The 22,995-nt window shown below is 40.8% G+C and overlaps 1 protein-coding gene across 4 annotated transcripts in view; it reads right to left on the bottom strand.

The window, feature by feature from the left end:
• pcdh7 (protocadherin 7) overlaps nucleotides 1-22,504 on the bottom strand; it is a 511,205-nt gene extending 488,701 nt beyond the window's left edge. For 2 of the 4 annotated variants that reach the window (XM_018093920.2, XM_031901728.1), the window contains exon 1: nucleotides 18,731-22,504. In XM_018093920.2, coding sequence (XP_017949409.1) covers nucleotides 18,731-21,817 — 3,087 coding nt within the window. In that variant the 5' untranslated portion in view covers nucleotides 21,818-22,504. 4 annotated transcript variants of the gene reach the window in all.
• Nucleotides 22,505-22,995: the final 491 nt, after the last annotated feature.

Below are 22,995 nucleotides of genomic sequence, written 5' to 3'. Positions count from 1 at the left end.
TAGTACTAAAATAGGCAGATGAATAACAATGATTGGTAGTTAACCTTCCCTGGCTAAATAAAGCATTTTTATTGTTCTTGCTATCATAAATATATATATAAGGCAGAGCTCCCATGGTATGTGTACCACAAAAGCATATAAATATTAAACCACCCTTCTAAGAAACAAGTGATCAGAAGCTATAAATTATGAAATGCTACTTGAGCTTTCAACCGTCAGTAATGTTTAGAGGAACACCATTGTGCCTGTGCATTAACTGAGAGAACATGTGTGTTTTCATGCCTAGCTGCACCCAAGTTTAGCACCTATTTTGTGTTCCGGCAATACGGTATATGCAATGCCAGAATGCAAAGAATGCACTGGCAATCTTTCTGCACTCTAATTTATCTGTTTGCTGTGTCTGTCGACCTATCTTTCAATCCATCCATTTATTTATCTTTGTATCCATATATCCAAGAATACCATAGACAGGTGCCATGAATTAATTTTAATCTATAGTAATCTATAAATAGTGATGAGTGATATCAGTTGGGTCACATGACTCACTAAAACTTGTATTGTAAGAAAATATATAAATAACCCCCCCATTTTGTTAGATATATTCAACAGTTAATTGTTCCATGACCAGTATAAAAGCACTTTCCATTTATATGGTCAAGGAACTGCTCAGTGGCTTCTTATATCTCAATATTTTACAAAAGGGAAGGGCTTTATTCCTTGCCTAGTGTTGACAAATAGGACCTAGTAAAAGCAACATAGTAGAAAGCCTACTGTTTTTATTATTCATGGTAAAAAGTGGTCGAGGTTTTCCCACCTTCCATGATCCACCCAATAGGTTTAAACTAGGGCATGGGCAATAATATTATGCTTCCAATTCATCTACTAAAGCTCCCTTTTGTGACAGATCTAAAGCTCCTTCTAGTCCCTAGCTCCCCCCTTACACACACTTATATACAAGATCCCTTGACCAGAAAGACTGATGGAATCCCATGACTATATTAGAATACAGAGTAACCTAATGACTCCTTATGGTAGAGAAGAAACATCTTGCTATAGGCTTCATCTTAAAGGGCTCTATGCTTGTAATTGTAAGTGAGTGAGTAAAAACCTCTGCGCTCCATTCATAATTAATATCATGTTGGTCCATTACGATAAATCACCAACTGCTCACATGTTTTTTTTTTAGGACTTATATAAAAAAATCAATAATTAATTATTATTATTTGTTTTACAGTGCATTAAGGTTGCTGGGATTGCCTTAAGGTTTTTACTAGGAAGATCTGATTTCCAGCTAACAGACAAGGAATCTGCCAGTATTCTCTATGTGTGTGCAGATAATGGCTGTATATGGATTAGAGTCCAGTCCAATACACAGGAACTAGGCAAGTCTGCAGTGTAGGTGAGACCAAGTGCTGGTAATTTTATGTACATATTGAAGCCCAATGTTGCTTTTACTGTAGCTGCCATTCAAGGTAAGTTCACATGGTTACACACACTGGTGCACATTTTTGCTGTGGGATGAATTACTTTGAAAGCACTTTAAGATTTAATACACTAACAGGCAGTATAGGACACAATTATAATGAGGGGCTTTGACGTGGCATGTCAGCTTACCTATTTTTAAAAACAAAAAGCACCAAAGACTTATAAAATAAATTATTAACAGGGGCAAGGGGCAGAATGAACACATATAGCCACATAGATATTTATGACACAGTACTGAGTAGTGACAAAATGTCAAATAGTAAGATAAAGCTAACATAGGACATGGGCAGAGGTTCCAGACACATTCAATTTAGTTCTGGTCAGTAAAGGAGGGTAAGGCTGCCATGTACAGAGGCACCAAGCAAGCGGATCTTAGCGTGTATGGCCACCTTTACCCAAATGGTAGGACATATTTTCTGATCCAACTGTCTGGCCAAACAATCATACAGGTCCTGTCTTTCATGGATCACACTGATCTTCTAATAAGGTCCTAAACCAATGCCTAATTATTTTAATAAGTTGAATTGCCTAATCAAGTCAAGAGAATCTAAAGGTGGCCATACATGGGGCAATTGTAGCTGCCGATATCGGTCCCTTAGAATGATTAAGCAGCTTATCGGGCCGTGTAGGGAACTAACGGCAGGACTCTCTGACTGACAGCAGGCCTGAAATCAGCCAGATCCTGATCGGGCAGGTTTAAAAACTAGTCGGATCAGGGACCACAAAGGCTCCTTGATTCGGACACCTATACCCGTCATTCTAATTCAATGGTTTGGGCCCGATATTGCCCACCCGTAGGAGGGTATAACAGAAGGAGATTTGCTCGCTTGGCCACCTTAAGCTGAGTATGGTTCCTTATCTACTGCCCTGCCTGCTCTTAATAAAGATCACAGGAGTTTTATCTAGTAGATTCATCCCAAAAAATGCTAAAAATATTGTACACATCTTATAGTTCTTGCAGTAAGTATAACAGGGTAGGGGTAGAGGACACGTTTTTGCCCTAGGAGCTTAACTACACCATGGCACCAGCGCATTTCATTCTAATTGAATTCTTCTAGCTTACATTAATATGCACAACGCATCCTTGCCTGCTATTATTTTCTAAGCTGCATTAATGACTAAGCCTTCATAACTGCTGCTAAGAAATACATGACAGTAATATATTTTTCTCCTAAATTATGATAGTAAAATTATGTTAGAAATAATGAGTCCACTATATACTTTTAGCCCTTCAGTTAGAATATTTTATGCGTACAATCAATTCTAGACTTTTTTTTGTAGTTAGTTAGAGATGGTTCACTTCATTTATATTAATTTTCATTTTAATGAATATAAAAAAAGAACAGTTAATTAGAAAACAATGTTACCCTCAGGATACGTGCCATCCGGAAATGCTCCGGCAGAGACCACAAGTCAAAAAATGCCCACTCTACACCAAAAATAAAATAAAAAATAGACTGCTTTCGTTAGCCAGTTTGATCTTCACACTGAATTGCAAGTGATCTGATCCTCAGAGGACAGGAAGATGAGCAGATTAGTTCTGCTAGAACCTGGAGAGACTTGGTTTAGACTTTCTTTTATCACTGTGTGACTTGGCAGAATAAGGGAAGGGAATTAAAAAGAGACATCCTCAGAGAGAGTAAATCATTCTTTCAAAATTAGTGATATATGAAAGAAACAAGAATTCATGGATCATCCTATCTTTTGTAGAATGCTGCAGTAATAGGCAGTGGATAACTTACTATAAATGGCTATTTATCCAGGATAGTCTAAACACTATATTATATTTATTAGAAATTTTATAATACCTTTTTGTCAGAACAAGCTTGGATAGCCATAAAAGGTAACTTGCCTTATTGCACTAGCGCAACTGCAACTCACAATCAGCAATTAGCTTTGAGCGATTTACAAGCTATAAAATAAATGCAGATATCTGATAGGTTGCTCTGGCTCCTTGTGCTAAAATCTGGTAAAATACAGAACCTCTAGTAGTAAATAAATCCAAAGAATTCATAAATGTATATCAATAGTATATGATATATCATATGAAAAGCTTATATTTGGAGAACTATTGATTTTTTATTTACATTTTGATGGATTTCATTTTTTTACAGGTCCCAGTTATTATTATACAAGGGCACAAAAGACATGACAATTATTATTAAGCACTATATTCCTTTTCTTTCTTTGCACAAAGATGGTCTGCGGATAACTATGGAACTATGGAAGCCCAACGGTGACAAGACCGATGACTTGCTAATCAAGTAGTATAAAGTGCTTTTATTATCCCTACATAAGTGCTGGCACGGAGGGGGGAATCTTAAATCAATCAACTAGCAGGATAGAATAACAAGGATGTATTGTTACTGCAGAGATGGAGTTTGGACGCGTAAGAAAAAGGTTCTTAAATATCTGCAAAGCACTGAAACCCTTGAAAGAAGAAGATTTCAAGAAATCAGATGAGAAACTAGAAGTACAGGAAGTAGATACATTAAATAATCATAAGAAGAAACCCTTGATGAAAGCAGGCTATCCATTTGCCATTTATCTCTTAAAGGAGACACATCATGTGAAAATTAAGAATGTACCAATGCATTATACTCCTTCAAATACAGAAGGATTGTGCTTAAAAAGTTTTAGACTGATTTATAAAGAAATGCCCCCAAAACCCTACTAGTCCCGCCCATCTGTTCCACTTCCTGCTGGCTGAATTATCTGGATGTGCTCTCAGTACACTGCACTGTAGGATAGGAACCAATCGGCAGCTAGGCTGACCTGATAGGGAACTGAAGCCGGTCTTTGCTTGTGTGACTGCAGGGCTGTGATTGGCTATCCCCCTCCTACTGTGTTTCTGAAAGGACCATTAGGACACACCCACTTCTCATTTGAAACATGGACCTAATAGGATCTATAGGGAGCTCCAATAAAGGGGCCATTTTTATAGATAGTAATATCTTTTCTCGTTATTTTTCTCGGCATTCTATAAGGAGGAGTAGTGGTCTGTGACCAGGCATGGGCTGGCAATTTGTGGATTCTGGCAAATGCCAGAGGGGCTGCTGTAATTTGCCATAGACAGTCACTATTTATTGGGCTGGTGGGGGGGCTGTTTGCTCCTCTGCGTAAATGAAATGCCAGGGCCTATTTTGAATCCCAGTGCAGGCCTGTTTGTATCGTTGTATTCTGTAGAATAAAACCTCTGATTACAAAAAAAGTATCATTTTATATAGGGGTAAAGGTTGGCTTTAAATGGTCCGTTTTTAAAATATGGGACTGTAAATTTAATCAGTCAAATCCAGTAGCAGTAAGTAGGATTTTAACCACTTATAGCCATTTGTAAGTGAATTAACATCCGGGTCAGAGGTCTGGCTGAGCAAACAAGCCATCATATGAATATCTGCCTTACATACAGTATATATATGTGGGGAATTCCTTTTGTACGTGCAATGCTTGCTGACACCAGTAACATCATAGAGTTCCTGTTCATTGGAAGTGGTTAGCATATAATGACATCAGTGTGTATATGAGCCTATTAAAAGCTACCAAGGAACCCTGGGGGGGGGGGGGGGAGTTGATGATTTGTCTACAAACCATTTATTTTGGCACAATGCACTATGGATCTAAAAAGTTACTGACTCACTCTAGACAGTTCTGCCTACTCTAAACATGGGTTTTGCACATAAAGGCATCTATTAAATGCTAGTCCGGGATTCTTAAGATCAACAACTACTTGCATTATAGAAATCCAGAATTCCTTTATCCATGAAAATGGGACTGTAACAGTAATGCCTTTGTATTTGTTGAAAGAAAGGGTGTTTGTTACTCAGAACTGCTGTCATGGAGTCCCACAGTGGGACATTGGTAATAGTGCCATGTGTCACATTTGTGCTCGATTAAAGCGCAAGATTCATGGTTATTATAGTTTTATAGTGGTGTGGAAGGACGTAATATAAATTCATTCCCTTTTCTCTCTCTCTCTCCAGAAAGGGATACCTCGTAGCTATAATAACATTACTGAGTTTTTTTTTCCTGCAGACGGGAGTGCATTGTCCCAAAAGGACATGTACAAAATATGATAGAATCTATAGACATGAGAAGAAGTTTTAGACTTCGAGTTCAATAGAGAAAAAGATTTTCAGAGATTCTGAAATGTAGAGAAAAGTGTATCATTGTTTATTTAAAAGAGAAAAAGAATAGATTTAAAAAGAGGATATTGATCAGTAAAAAAAATTGGGGGGAAGGGGGAATCAAAATATTGGCACATACAGATTTCTATGGTTACAAGATTTTCAGTAAGTAAATCAGGCAGCCAGGGGTGGACTTACAATTACCGACAGTATCAGCAGACTATGGTGGCCATGCAGGGTAAAAAAGCAGGTGAGAAAAGAAGGAGCCAGGTAGAAAGGTAGCAGAGGGTTTATTGGCCTACTGACGCTTGCTGGACATAACATTATCTATTGGACTGTAATTACATACCAACTTTTGTACTTGATCCAGACGATAAGGCTCACATGCAGAAATCAAAATAAAAAATGGGACTGAAAAAGAAAACGTCAAAAGTAAAAAAAAAGGCACCAGAATATTAAAAAAAGCCAAAAGGAAAAAAATATATATTCATTTGCAGATTTAGACAATGACTCAGTGTTCAGTATTTAGTACAGGAATAAATACTAAATTCTATAGACGTTTAGGTCGCCATAGTTATTTCAGTAGTTCAGTTTAATGTTGAGCCCATTTTATTTCAATATAAACCCAAGGTGATCATTTAGCGCTGATTTGACACCGAAAACCAAATCTTTGCAGAAACGGCCAGATATGAAATTAAGTTGTCAATCAAATCATTGCTCATTTGTTCAACCCCAGTCATAAGCCCCACCCTACAGGAGGAATTAAGATTCAAGGATTCATGTGGCCATTCATTTGAAACTTCACTCCGTTACCTGTTATCCCAATAATATGTCTGAATAAGCATGAAGGAAATCAATTGACTATTCTATGAGGCCATATAGGCGTTAGCTAGATATGGATATTCTGAATTTCTACTAAAATAATCTCTTCGAATCACATTTCTCATATCTGTAGATATAAGCATCTGCTAACATTTCTAGTAGTGTTTCTAATTAGAACCAAAGCCATTACATATGAAATGCAAATGAAACATGACACAACCACACAGGCTGGTTAAAATAAGCTGCCACAAGATCAAACCAGTATCACACCACATATGTACTGAAGGAATATTAATAAGAACCATGCAAAACACAGATCTCTACAAATAGCAAGTCCCTTTTATGTTGGATAATAAAGACTAATTTATAAAGTTTTACTATTGTGATGGTTTTTGTTCATGATGACTCCGGCTGGCAGCCAACCATTGTACTGCCGTATTGCTTCCAGCCTCATAGACTAACTGGTCAGCCCTTTTGTAATGTATTTTGCAGTGCTAAGTCACATCATTATCCAAGGGTGCCCTAACCAAAGATAAGGGCTAAACATGTTTTCTTTAAAAAAAAAAAAAACCAGATCGCTATTGGTATATATCTCACTGAGTCTATGCACAACTTCCCAATTGTGACATTAATGGGAACGCAAAGAAAGTCCAGATCAGCCATCACCATCAAGATCAGAAAGATATGAAATACTGAGGTACATACATTGCTATATGGTGGTCTCTTGGTTAGTACATAAAGCCTATGGTCATGGTATATCATTACATGCCTTTTTAATGTTGAATCAGTTGGGTAATTATAGAGGAAGCAGGCTCCTCAATTGTGGGGAGGGGCCTGATTGTGGGGGTCTGCTTCCTCTATAGTCACAGAAATTCCCTCTCCTTACCGCTCCTACCTATACTGGCAAAAGCAGGTGGGGAGCGGGGGGCACAATCGATTCAGTGCCAGGTAGGAGATTCTGTGAGCACTAGGCCCCTCCAAAGATTTTTTGTGGGGGGCCCCAGTGTATAGTTGTTAAGTGACATTGGATGTTAGTTGACATTATACCATAAATTATGCATTTAGAAAACAATATAATATTTATTTGTAGTGGGTACTACCATATGTTAGAGATATTTATCCTAAAATGTTTATCCAAAAGTACTATTTTACATGATTGATAGATAATGAGAGAGAGAGTTGATTAAAATCGTTAGATGATAGATAGATTGGGACCTGGGGTTTTCCGAAAAAGGGTTTTTCTCTGTAATTTGTACTTTAAGATTACTAAAAAAAAAATAAACATTTCAACATGAAATAAACCCAGTAGGATTGTTTAGCCTTTAGCAAGGATTAATTCTATCTTAGCTGGGACCAAGTACAAGCTGTTGTTTTGGTATTACACAGAAAAAGGAAATATTGAAATTTTATTATGAAAATGAAGTCCAAGGAAGATGGCCATCCCATAAATCGGAGCTTTCTGGAAAACAGATCCCATACCTGAACTTATGAAGCTGATCTAATTTGACTGCATTTAGATAACATGAACGTCTCATTCTAGGAGTGAACTAAGAAAATGTCTCACATTATCTTACATACAGTGTATACCAGTTTATTCAAAAATAGTCTATACACTGAAAATCGGCATAAACAAGCACCGGGCCAACAGGGATGCACTCATCCTTGAGACCACTAGTGACAAACATAATTCTGTATGTTCTGATAATGAGGAGATACCAAGAGAATCCACAGGTTATTTGTATCCATAATTAGGAATCTAGACCTAATCAAATACACACTGGAATTATTTTGAGAGAAGACGCAAATCAATTTCTTTCCTGTGTAAAGGACAATTTCACCTATTGTTTTCTTAAGGAACCCTCACACATCTTAAAAGGACCCTTTTAATTAATCTGGAGCTTCAACTTCAAAATTCCTAATGGGAGGTTATGTTGGGGTCCATGTTGGTCTGACCTGAGGATGAATGTTTACTAGTACAGTTTAATTTAATGTATTTATATATACAAGTATGGGATCTATTATCCAGAAACCCATTATCCAGAAAGCTCTGACTTACCGGATGTCTGTTTCCCACAGAGTCCATTTTAACCGGTATTTAAGATATTATTAATCCATTTTGGAGGCAAAACAATCCTATTGGATTTAATTAATGTTTAAATGATATTTTTTTAGTAGAGTTTGGGTATGGAGATCCAAATGACAGAAAGACCACTTATCTGGAAAACCCCAGATTCCAAGTATTCTGGATCATGGGTCCCACACCTGTACTTTCAAATGAGTAATGTTTATTTGTTTTATTCCATTTGGATTCTCTATTGAATGGGTCTGGACACACTGTACAACCATTTATGACTTGGATTATTAATATAACCAAAAACCTTGGCCGATGTAACACTGGTTGTTTCAGTACTGTGTGCTATTCTTCTATTCCCGCCAACGCTGTCTGCAGAAATCTGTTTCTATAGCGTATTTCTAAGTAGGCAATATTCAGAAATAAAGGCTATTATATGGGTATGCACCTGAACAAAAAAACTTGCTAGAATATAGTAAGCTCATGATGTATGAAATACAGCCAGTTCAACTGCCGCAAAACAATAAAAGGATATACTGAAAGAACGAGGACCATATTATGCCGGATAATTGAAAGCCTACTTCCAGTCAAGCTACTAATTTCAGCCTACCCATCACAGGCAGAGGGTTTATATGTCAAGAAGATCCATTATCAAGCTGCATTCAGATAACATTATTGCATTGAACCTCTTGCACTGCAAATAGCATTGATATGAAATGAATGGATATATGTTAGGGCACATCTAAGCAACACATTGCTCAAAGAACAAAGAATTTATTGTATACAACTAAATAAAAATTTCATTTCATTTCATAAAACCACTGATAAAGTGGCTCCTAGCAAGCAACAGAAAGCAGTATTATAGTGCAGGGAAAAAGGCATTGGAATCATAACAGGAACAGTTTGGATAATAGAGGGAGAAATATGACTTTATTTGATATGACAATATTGTGAAATATATGGATATTATAAGTCATCTTTTATATGACCATATAAGGACAGACAGTCACAGCACTTTTATACAGATCATGGTGATTTCCAATATGCTCTTTTAAAGGGGTTGTTTACCTTTAACTTAATTTTAAGTACAATGTAGACATTGATATTCTGAGACAATTTGCAATTGGTTTCCACTTTTTGATTTTTTGTGGCTTTTCAGTTATTTAACTTTTTTCTCTGCAGATTTCCAGTTTGGAATTTCAGCAGAACTATGGTTGCTAGGGCCTTGTCTACCTTAGCAACCAAGCAGTGGTGTGAATGAGAGACTGGAATATGAACAAGAGATGGACTGAATAGAAAGATAAAGAATAAAAATTAACAGTAATAAAATGGGCACCTCACAGAGCAATAGTTTTTGGGGGGTTTTTTTGGCTGCCGGGGGTCAGTGACCCTAATATGAAAGCTGGAAAGATGTAGAAGAGAAAAGCAAATAATTTATAAAGTATAAAAAATAAGTAATGAAGACCAATTGCAAAGTGTCTAGGAATAGAACATTCTATAACATACTAATAGTTAACTTAAAGGTGAAATACCCTTTTGAAATAAGTATATTACTTTTTATAGCATACAAGCTTTAATATGTCATACAACCCAAGCCACCGCCACCACCAAAGCCGCGCGCATTTCAACTGTGACCCCCAAAAGGCCAATCTGGGCCCCCTCATATTCTACTGGCTGCAACAGGCATGTATATTTGATAAGTTTGTCTTTTTATCCCATTTGCAGAGCGATCCACAGCCAAGTCAAGACAGTTAAAGTCAAATCGTTGGGAGAGTCTGTTTCTGCTTTGCTTCTCTCCAGAGAAAGCTACTGTACATCTTACAAGGTCATCTCGGGGAATTGCAGGATAATGGAGATTACATGAAAGGGATGCAAAGCCTACTTACAGAAATGTCAGTATTGATGCCAGTCAGTCGCCACTAAATTATCTGCGGCATCACCTATGTATCCAGTTGGAGGTGAAAACGCCAAATGCCTCATCAACTCCAAAATGTATTCCACATATTCTTAGCTTGACTTCGCCCTGCCTGACATCCAGCGGATATGACAACGAAGCAGACCTTGCAGATAATATTCATGCAACCCATACACACGCACAGGAATTGAGAGCTAACATTGCATTTTATACACAAAAGCCTATGAGCAATAAAAATATTATTCAACAAATAAAAGCATAAATAAAACTGAGATAATAAAATTATAACGGAATTATTTTTTATTTTGCTTTTTTTTTTTAAGCTTTTTCTGTTGTGTTTTCTTCCATAGGCCTGGCTGTACAATTTCAATACACTAATTGCTTGCATTTCTAAAGCCAAGACATGTCAGCAACAAATGTATCAATTGTAACAGTTGCTGTGTAATAGTTTTCCATAATGAGTCAATTCAGTTTCATTTAGCCAATGACTAGGCTTCCTAAACTGGCAAACAAGAGAGTGGCTGTTATGAAGCAAATTCAATGCTAAAATGAGAACTTCAGATAGAGTAAAAAGCAAAAAAATTAAATAAATAGCAGGTAAATGCTACTTAAAAGCAATATGTTTCGTCAAGGAAATCTACCCCTTTAAAGGCAATACTCACAAGCAATTTAGCCTATTATATTTAGATTTTCCCTTAATTCTGCATAGTATTATAGGAATTTACAATTTGGAATGCTTTCCTTATTTTGTTATGGCAAAAAAGAACATAATCTTCAGACCTTTAATCCCATTTGGAGAGACTGATAATGTTCATAATCCCGTGCTACTGATCTTTACAGGATCCTCCAAGGTACATTTAATGTCTCTTTGCCATGTTATATAAATAACTGCTATGGCAATCCAATACAATAAATATCACTGGCCCCTGATCCCAACCTTCAGGTATCTAACCTTCCTCCACATACAAAAGGTGCTCAGAAAGCAAGCATGTGAAACTGGCACCTTTGATGCCAACATATATAATTAATTCCATAAGGCTGTATGGCTGTTAGCATCTACAGTAAGCTACGCATTCCATCAATCAGACACTGCGAAAATCATGAGTCTCCATAGCTTTTTAGTTTATATGCTGCTAAATGACCTAAATAGAGAAAATCTGGCCCTCTAATTGTAGCTTGTGGCCTTCTGGGCTTGCATGGTTATCCTCAGACTGGCTATGTACATGCACCCATCATTGCACATGGCACAGTGCACCGGGTGTTGTTATTTTAATAACAGATCACTGTTTTGTGCTGTGGGGCCTTGGGGCTGGTAATCCAGCACTAGCTCTCCATGCTGCTGTCATATGTAAATGAACAAAGCCTGATGCTCTGTGGCAGATTAAGCCTACACTGGGTTTAGAGCAAAGCAAAGTCACCCTAGACATTTGCACATCAAGTGCCAAATATGCAGCTCTGAAAAAATGATTTTGTTCTGATTCCTATCTGCTCCAAGACCTCCAGACTAAAGAGCGCTGTTTTCTGCAAAGGTTCTTAAAACAATGTTTGTTAAACTGACTGTTTTCAAATTACTTCAAAGAGGAAACACATTGGATGATCAATAATTAATTCTCTATATAATCCTGTGCTTGGCAGCCGAGTACTGTAGTACAGTGCATTGAATGAAGAAACAGAAAAGCAGCCTGATCTTTGCAATGAAAAGTCATCTGCTATCAACAAAATAGTCTGACAGAGACATTTACAGATTTATCTGTTGTATGTTTGAGTAAATGCCTCCGGACTGTTAATATTTCTATATATATATATATATATATACACATATAAATAGTGAAAAAATTAAACAGTTCTTTTATTGGTGCAAAATCAACATTTGTATGTATGTGACCAAAACATTGATTTTGCACCAATAAAGGGACTGTTACATTTTTTCATTAAGTCCTGTGAGTGCTGAGTTATTTTTGCTATTTGTATTGGCAACCCGGAACCCAGGCTCAGAACGGTGTTTTTGAAGAGTGACCTCAATTTTCAATGTCATATATACAAATATTTATATATATATGGAGAGAGAGAGAGAGATTGAGATTGAGAAAGAAGCAGAGGAGAGACAGGCAAGCACCACAGAAGTATTGTCTAGTAGAGATTTGGTATTCGGTTTTACATCATATTTGGCCTTTTTTTGTCTCAGATCAAAATGTTGATTCACCCTCTGTTTGTAGACAGAATAAAGACCTATTCATGAACTGCTATAGATGCTTGGAATCCATTGCCTCTGTATAGACCTTTTATAGTTTTTAAATTCATGTGGTTATTTCAGTCTGTTCAGATTGACAGATCATTTGTTTATTATAGATAGAAACATACTTGCGGTGGATATATATCCACTCCCTATATTTTAGAGGCAGAGATTGGTTTCGAAGAGGTAATTAAGTCACTGACTCATTGTCAGACTGGCCTACCAGGATACCAGGAAAATTTCTGGTAGGCCAAAGTATTGACCTTTAGCACTGGCATAACTATATAAAAAGCAGGCCCTTCTGAGGGAACTTTCTATAGTTACTAGAAATTACCCTTTCCCAGGCGTTCTCCTACCCACCGTGGCACAAGAGGGCAAGAAGTGGAAGACGTGAGTGGGCACGAGGGGAGCAGGGACCAGAGTAGGGTTTATTGTGTGCATTGGGCCCCTCCAAAGATTTTTTTGTTAAGGAGAGGGCCGGAGCATTGAAGTTACGCCACTAACCCTTTGGTTTGCCAAACTAAGAGGCCTTATATAGTTATACCACAGTCAATCCTTAGATGATAGTATATAAAGTGAAGAATCCATGAGATTTAAAAAAGGAAAGAGTAGGCCCTGGGGTCTAAGATTTTCTGGTGGGGCCCTAGCACCCCAAGGTGACACTGCCAGACAACAGATCCATTTTGCAGAGGCATTGGTACTGAATTTACAGATACCTGTACCTGTTACAGATAATCCACATGCAGCTTTGAACACCAGGATAAATAATAAAGCTAACTCCAGGCAAGAATGTTGAAAATGTTATATAACCTGAAAAATTTAGAAAATCCAAAGAATTTTATCTATGAAAAAGTAACCTCTGGTTCATTCTCTTCAACACTTTGCTATTGATTGATGAAAATAATGCACGTATGTTTCCATGTTTCCAGAGAAAAAAAAATGACTACAAAGATAGTAAGACTGGAGGGGAAAAATATTAATTTCCATTCCACCTTTAGTAAATTTGCCCCAATGTCAGAGTTGCTTCCACAATAGTCTGCAATCTGCAGTCATACAACTGGTAGGGCCGGGGGGTCTGGTTGTATTTGACCTTTAAATGCCCAACAATCTTCACATTTTGGGGGCTCTGCAATGGACAGACCATCCAGTTACCCTGTTGAATGTCAGCTGATCTGAGACTGACTAGCCTGCCAATGCCTTTACCCAGTGTGCTTGGGAGAAGGTCCATGGAAATATGAACCAGGGCCAGTCTATATAGACCTGCCCTAGGCAATATTATCTATAATATTATTTCATATTATAATTAATGCCAATATTTTTCTATATTATCTATATTCATGTTTTTAACTTTTAAACCTACAACCCTTTAGCTGTTGTTGAACTACAGTATCCACTTCCCCCCACTAACAACCCATGACTCGTGACTAGTTAAACAGCAGCTGGAGGCTACAGGTTGGACAGTCAAGCCACTGCATTCATTATAAATTGTTCCACAGATTCAGCCAACTCCCAGAAATAAAATGCATTTAATGGGCTTTCTAGGGTTTCTTTATTTCCATTCTACCTCTTGGTGGGAGGCCAGGGGGTGCGGCAGATACCCTTGCTTGAAGCCCTCACCCTTCCATCTACAAATGTTGAAAAAAAGGATATGGTGCACTTCATTACCCACATTTCACACACACTTTGCCTTCAGGCAGAAATGCAGAATTTAGTGTCTCATTATTACTACAAGTTCTTCCTGTTACTTATGCTTATGACATTTGTGATATGCTCCCAAGCAACTTACTGTAGTGCATGTAAACCAAAAATGCAGAATAACACACACACACATATATATATATATATATATATATATATATATATATATATATATATACTGTATATATATATATATATATATATATATATATATATATTATATATTATATATATTCAGCAGCAAGTATGCTTTGTTTAGTGATCCCTAATATATGCTCCCTTGTCTCTAAAGGTAAAGCTACCTTTATCCTTTGATATGAATATATACGGACACACACACATAACAATAGGCAACTGCAGGACTGCCTCACATCCCAAAGAAACTATAATAAAAATGAACAGCTTCACATCACTGCATATCACAACTACCACGGAACACTGTGTAGCAGTGGCTTGACACTAAAGGAATAGAAGGATATATTTACAGGAGATTAGTTACATTACTATATGAGAGAATTACACTGCAGATCAAGCAGACAATTTATGACATATTTATAACAATATCTTATATTACATTAACCAAATGGTAATAAACTGTAGGCCAAACTCTTACTTGGTACAACTAAATGTATGTATCACGTATCACTTTCTTTTAATTTTGCTGAATAAAAAGTAATTTTCCCTGTAGACCAGACACAGCCACTCTAAATGCAATGGAATTGTACTACAGACCAAACACAGTAACTCTCTCGCTGGCTATAAAGTAACATATTGTATGTATCACAGTAATAATGTAACCTGTATGCATCATTATATTACACTCCCTATATGCAACTAAATAAGCCAAATGTTGCCACTCTTTTACTGGGTATAATATAACTTATAAGTATCACGTTAAAAGCATTATATGAATCAAAGAATACTGGGAGGGTCAGTTATGTATACCTTATCTGGTATCCTCTGTAAATCTCATAGATACATAGCAAACATCACTTATGTCACTATTGCAATCACTAGCACTCCAGCTAATTGCAGTCCCCAGGTTATAGGTGCATGAAAAGATTTATTATAAATGAAGTTATGTGAATTGGTACCCAATTAAACTCTAATGAGGTAAGCAACATGGTAGTTCCCATTTACATGTCTTTATACAAATCACTATAAATAGGACTACTCATAATGTACTGTGGTTATAGTTAGCAGTACTCTTTTATTTACAATTTGAAATGAAAAAAAAAATAATACATGTACAATAATCCCTTCTGCATCTATCAATGCTTGTCAAGCAGCCAGTGAATACCTGGGTTATCCGCAAATGAAACAAAATTAACCTGAGGTAGGTACCTGAGGTTGGTTGTGGTGGCATTACACTCATTAATCATTAAGCCTCAGGTTTCCCCCTTCAGGCACTGAATGCTACTAAAGCACCCTGAATGCCAACGGTGCTACTGCATGCTGTCTGTATAACTTCCCCAGGACTAGCAGCGCAGCCCCAGAGAGCTAAGCTTCTGTTTAGCAGGCCCTTTACAAGGCAGAGGTGACTAATTACAACAAGGCTGGGTTCCTAAAATGCACATTGTTAAAAGCCACATTGTTTTCTGAGACAAGAACGGATTATTTAAACCTATTGCATTTGAACATGGAAGCCAGAAGCCCATTAGCCCAGATGCTATTGGCTGAACACACACATTACAAGGTTCTGCTTTCCCTGCAGTTGTTCCAAGTACAATATATAGAAGTCTTTATGGGGTGAGGAATGTACAATGTAAGCTAAACTGGCTACCCTGATATTCACTTACGTGCTGTGTTTAATAAAGTTTATTAAACGGAAGGAAATTAGCACTTAATTACTATAAATGCGTATTTACAATTCACAGTGAGATATGCAGAACTGTCATATCAGGAATGCCAAGAAAGCCCCATGGGATGGCAGAACAACACAGCACTTTGCTTATCGCCAGTCTCTCTGCAGAACACATCAATGCTCTGGCATTGGGAAAAAACAACGTATTCAGCGAATTTCTGCCACTTGGGGCAAAAGTGGCACATGATCTGCCCTTCTCTTCCACTCCTTACATTTTACTTTAGCTTTTAAGCTCCTGTATATTAACCTTTGGCTTCTAGATGCTATTGGGACTACAAGGCTCACCATCTTCTGATATAAAGTAAAGCATTCAAAGCATTATGGGTGTTGTAGTTCTGCAAATCTGGGGAAACAGTGTTGATAAATCCTGTCTTAAGGCTTGGGCTCAGGCTGCATAGTTCTTCATTGCTATAATTACAATTAATAACACACACCATCCCAGAAAAGATTGCGTGTATAATTAATTGTAATTTATTATGCAGTCCTACAAAATAAAGAAGCCTTGGCACTGCTGATAGCTTTGGATCCACCCAGAGTCCTGATGCTATAAAACTTTAGGGCTGTCATGCTAAACACATGTACAATATGATTTTAGACAATCAAATAATAACCCTTTGTTTATACAGAGGCCTGTGCAGGCTCCTCCATCCCAAGGAGCTGTGGCACCCATGGCAGAGGGTGCCATCTGTGTACCCTCTGGGCTCCCTCTACCATACTAACGCTTACTGTCTGGCAAAGTACAGACCCGACACAGATCAACTTTTAGACTGTAAGCTCTTTTGGGCAGGGCCCTCTTTACCTCTTGTATTGGTTATTGATTATTTTGAATGTAATCTATATGTTTAATGTATACACCCACGTATTGTTGCAGTATGTGTTGGCATTTGATTATACAGGTATGGGCTCCCTTATCCGGAAACCTGATATCCAGAAAACTCCAAATTACGGAAAGCCTGTCTCCCATTGACTCCATTATAAGCAAATAATTCAGATTTTAAAAATTGATTTCCTTTTTCTCTGTAATAATAAAACAGTGCTTTGTATTTGATCCAAACTAACATATAATTAATCCTTACCGGATGCAAAATAATCTTATTGAGTTTAATTAATGTTTTATTGATTTTTTAATAGACTTAAGGTATGGAGATCCAAATTACGGAAAGACCCCTTATCTTGAATACCCTTGTCCCGGGCATTCTGGATAATGGGTCCTATACCTGTATATTCATATATGCAAATAATTAATCTTTAACAGGAAGGGAGAGACAATGAGCTGTTTTTTAATTTAAAAAAAAAATACAATAAACCCCAATAAACATTTTTTGTATCTGCACCCCCCCCCCCATCTCAAAATATTTGTGCCCTAGGCAGGCACCTACATTACATTACATTAACATTTATTTATAAAGGGCCAACATATTCCGCAGCGCTGTACAATAAGTGGGTTACATACATTGGACATACAGAGTAACATATAAAGCAATCAGTAACCGATACAAGAGGTGAAGAGGGCCCTGCCCAAAAGAGCTTACAATCTACAACCTACCCCTTCCTCCGGCCCCCAGCACTAAAAGAGTTAAAGGCTGACTTTTCAGAGCTTTCACAGAATTGCAGGATAACCTATTCCCTTGAATTTAATTAACGGATATTTTCATACGACAACTACCTACTGCTTTTTTACAACACCGGACCAATGAAACAGCAGCTTTCCGGGAGAAAAACAGCTATGATGACACCATGTGATTAAGGAAGACTGCAGAGATAGCAGAAGCTTTCCATTAATGGCATCAGCCTGCAGAGGTATTGCAAAGGTTTGCAAATCAACACCCTGTTCTATCCTATTGGCTGCCGCTTCCTTTCACAGATAATGCAATAAAGGAGTTTAGAATGAAAGAAGGCGGCTCACCAATTGGTGCATTTATAGGTCCACAGAGGAAATGATTCATTCGCTAGGAGAGCCGAGAGAGATATACAATATGCCATGGGGGTTGCTTACAGGTATATATTACATGATTAGCTTCACATAAGCTAGTATCACATGGAAGCAATGTTGTAAATGGGATACTGCACAAATATATATATTTACAGTGTCTGGGTATCCTTGCCCAGTAAGAATAATTAAACTGTCAGTGAATTTTACTCTAATATATAATAAATGACACTTACGAGACTCTGACCTTAAAACTTTCCAGCTTCAGCAGCTAGGAACTACAAGTCCCAGAATGCCCCAGAAGGATGTTGGGAGGTGCTGCTGACCAGCAAATAAACTGCCACACACTGGGGATTCCCTGCATCCCTGTGGTCCTGGCTGAGCTACAACACCTGGTTTCCTCAGCCAATCAAAAGCAGTCTGTGATACAAAAATACTGACATCTAGCCAGAGCTGCTGGGCCAGAATGGGCTAACTAAATGGCTTACAGGAAAACACAGACAATATGGGGCAAATAAAGGAAAGGGGTGGGGTAAGACTGAAGGTATACATTTGATATATCATGTACATTTTAGTGGCATGGCTTACCTGTTTGCTGTACTTGTTATTGGTTTGACAGCTATACTCAGAACAGTGGTCTGATCCAATTGAGATGTTGTCTCCAGCTCCTACAAAAGTATTGGCTGGGGGTAAGTCTTGCACAGCCTGGTGTTTTTTGCCAGCAGTAGGTGACTGAGGGTGGAGCTGTACAGTAGGCAGTGGGGAGCTGGATTTGTAATGCCGGGCCAGATCGGGGCTACCCGGACCTCCATTAACAGTTCTGTACCTTCCCATACTGGGGCTGTCTGACAGCTTCTCATTGACACTGTCATATCTTTGTCCATTGGGCTTGGAAGCCTCCACTGTCACTATACTGCTGTACAGGGGCTGCTTGGATTTCTTATTTTTCTTGTCCTTTTTGGGTTTTTTGTTCTTATCATGCTGTTGGGGGGTGAAGAAATCCTCATGGTCCTTTTTCCCAGCTTCGTACCCATTCTTGCTTTTGGCTCTACAGTACCTGGCCATGACCACTACTAGTATGATGAGGATGACAGTCATGATCCCAGCCACCACTCCAATCACTATGCTTAGTCTCTGCTTGCTCATGTCATAGCTGGGGTCTCCAGCAATATCCTGGGTTAATGGGGTGTGCAAACTTCTGGCAATTTGGTAATCAACCACTGTGGCATTGGAGATGGTTTCATTGACAAACACATGTACCAAAGCTATTGTAGACTGGGGGGGCTGCCCACTGTCATTCACCTGCACCACTAGTCGGTGCAGACCATAGTGCTTTGAGGTGAGCTTGCCAACCAAAGACACCACTCCACTGGTGGAGTCAATTTCAAAGAGCTTATAGGGATTCCCCCCTACGATGCTGTAGTTCAGATCAGCATTGACACCATTGTCACTGTCGGTTGCCACTACAGAGGCAACAACAGTCCTCACATTGCTGGAAGGGGACAGCACAGCATAGGAACTATTAATTGGGAAACTAATGGTAGGGGCATTGTCGTTTTCATCCATCACAAAAAGGGACACGGTGGCTGTGGCCGATCTTGGAGGGTCTCCACCATCTACTGCTTTCACCTTAAATGTGTAGCTGGTCTGGTGCTCCCTATCAAATGAGACAGTGGAATAGATAGTTCCTGTATCGTTCTCTATGGAGAATATATCGCTGTCTTCCTCGATAAATAAACTCATCTCTGCATTGCGACCTTTGTCTGCGTCCATCACGGTCACCATCCCGACTGGGCTGTTGGGTTGCAAGTTCTCTTTCACATAGAAGGTGAACACGTCCTGCATGAACCTGGGCTCGTTGTCATTCCTATCTGCCACCTGGACCACCACCGAGGTTGTCCCCTGCAGGACGGGGATTCCCTTGTCTTTGGCGATCACTTTGAACTCGTACCTGTCCGTCTGCTCCCTGTCCAGGATGATATTGACGGTTATATCCCCAGTGTCTGGATGAATGGAGAAGATCCCTTCCATGGAAGGCTCCAGGGAATAAGCGATCTCTGCGTTTTTGCCGCTGTCGGCGTCTGTGGCCAGAACTGTGGCCACTCGCTCTCCCAGTACATTATTTTCAGGGAAGGCCACTTCCACCACGGCCTGGCTGAACACCGGGGGGTTGTCATTGGTGTCCCCCACTTTGACGATAAGGGAGTTATTGCTGGATAGGCTGGGGCTGCCGGAATCCACGGCCACTATGATGACATTGTATTCCTTAACGTTCTCGTAGTCGAGGGGCGCCGAGGTGTGCAGGAAATACTTCTTCTTGTTCTGCTCCCCCTCTCCGTCATTTGCAGGTTTCAGCTGGAACGGGACGTCCCCGACCACAGTGCAGGTAACGACTCCATTCTCTCCCTGGTCCCTGTCTGACACCTGCACCAAGGCTATGGGGGTATCTACCAGCACATCCTCCGCCACATTGGCCATGCCATCCTTCACTGGGATCCTGCCGATCTTCCTGATGTCTATCAGGGGCACATTGTCGTTCTCATCCTTAATGTTAAGGACCACTGTGGCCTTGTCAGTTTTAGGGGGCTGCCCCCTATCCCTGGCCATGACAGTGAATCTCAGCTGATTGACCTCCTCCCTGTCTATCCGGTGCAGGACACTGAGCCAACCGGAGTTCTCGTCCAGCCTGAGGAGTCTTCTCACCGACTCGGTTGCTGCCCCAAACACATACTCGATCTGCCCGTTTACTCCTACGTCGTAGTCGGTGGCTCTCAGTTGCAGGATAGGGGTGCCGGGGGCGCTGTTCTCTGCCAGGTCCGCCTCGTACACGCTTTTCTCGAACCGAGGGTTGTTGTCATTGACATCGGTGATGAGGACCCTGAGAATGGACTGGGAGGATCGGGGAGGTTCTCCCCCGTCTCTTACCCGCAGGGTGAGCTCATAGGAATCCCTCTGTTCCCGGTCCAGCGGCCCCTTCACTATGAGCTGCGGCTGCTTCTCCCCATCCGAGGTGTCGGCCACTTGCAGCTCGAAAACGCTGCTCCTACTGTCCGACTCCATCCTCCTCTTGCCCGGGTACAGGGAGCTCTCTGCCGCCCCCCTTCGGCCGGACACATACAAACTTTCCCCCGCGTCCTGGATCAGCTCGTAGCGCTCTATCCCATTCCTGCCGAAGTCTCGGTCGGTGGCCGTGGGCAGCAGATACAGAGTCCCCACCGGCCGGTTCTCCTCTACAGTGAGGGTGAGCACCGGGGATGGAAAAGTCGGGGTGTTATCGTTGATGTCCAGAATGACCACCCTACCCTCAAACAGCTCCACCCAGCTCTGCGCCGGCCCGATCACCGACACCTCAAAGTCTATGAAGCACTCGTTCTCATCGAAGATCATCTGGCACTGCGGCAGCTTCTCCCGGTCTATTCGGCGCTCTGTGGTGCTCAGCTCCCCGGTCACGTTGTCAATCTTAAAGTAGTCGGAACCGGACTCCAGGCTGAAGGTCACGTCCCCGGAGCCTTTCACGATCCCGATCTCCTTAGCCACATTGCCGATCCGCACATCGGCCGGACCTTCCTCCGCAATCCGGTACTTCAGCAGCTGTTTGGTGGCGGCCAGAGCCAGGGAAATCTGCAGCAGGAGCAGCCAGGAGCTCCAGCAACTCGGTACCCCCTCAGTCCTCATGATTTGCCCCCTGTACTGAATCGGACGCACCGGGGCAACTCACGCTTTGTGGTGCTTGCTTCTTAGCGGTTGCAGCAAGTTTAGCCGCTCATCCCTGCGACTTGGCACGACTCTCTTGGTACAGTTCCCGGGACAGAAAGCAGGCACAGCTGTCTCCCTCTTCCGACAAACAGTAACTGTCTCCCACGTCCGACAGGCAAGAGCTAATTCCTCTGATACAAAGAAAGAGGCAATAATCGCTGTCACCCAGATCTGACAGGCGACAGTTCTTGTGCCGACTTCCTCCAGCCAGCAGCAGGCTTTCGTGTTATTCCAGAATAAGATCCGGTAATGAGAGACCCATCGGAGCCAAACGCCAGTAGATCCTGAGTGGCTCAATGTTAATCAGTCCCCCGGGCTGCACAAAGTTCCTCCGGATGGTGCCAGACGGGCTCCGTTCCCCCAGTGCTGAGGGACAGCTCCGAGCTCCCCCAAGTTGCGAGCGGTGCAGCCGCAGTCGGTGCTACCTGCAATCGTACTGCATGTGTTACAGCAGCAGCAGCAGTAGGAATATGTATCTGCAGCCCTGAGTGCGATTCACAAATGATATTGCAGAGTCTCTGCCTTCGCTCTTCCCCCTTCTCTCTCTCTCCTCCCCCTCCCCGCTGCTCTTGTCCCAATGCAGGTAACCGGAGCTCCACTTGATCCTGCAGTTCAGAGGTTACACACAGCCTCGGTGCTGGGGGGCGAATGGTGGGGGGGGGGTTGGGGGGTTGGGGGGCTAATGGGGGGGGGGGGTTGGTCTCCACCGAGGGCGGTGGTTACTTGCACCAAACCTTCCGGGCTGAAGCGATCAGACAAGGGGAGAATCCCGATGTGAATGCGGGGATATTTCCCTAGCGGGGATGCGCCCGGATGGTGCCCGGCTCTCAGCGGGGCTCACAGGCACATGTTAGCGGTTAGTGTAGGTGCCCAGCGGGGGGGCTGTGTGGGGATGGGGGGGGGGGGGTCTGGCCGTTTGTGAGCAGCAAGTTTGTCTGAAGTCTTTGGTTGTAGCAGGAGCAGCAGCCGCTTCAGGCAGCCTCGGGATCCACTGGCAGGAAAAAGAGGAGCAGACGTTTCACTTCACAAATCCGAGCCGCACACTGATGTGACTGCTACTACTGCCAGCCCATGCCACTGCCAGCCCATGCCACTGC

This window comes from Xenopus tropicalis, chromosome 1 (genome assembly GCF_000004195.4).
Source record: "Xenopus tropicalis strain Nigerian chromosome 1, UCB_Xtro_10.0, whole genome shotgun sequence".
Lineage (NCBI taxonomy): Eukaryota > Metazoa > Chordata > Amphibia > Anura > Pipidae > Xenopus > Xenopus tropicalis.
The sequence above is the reverse complement of the archived record's forward strand: the minus strand, read 5'-3'. Positions and strand labels throughout refer to the sequence as shown.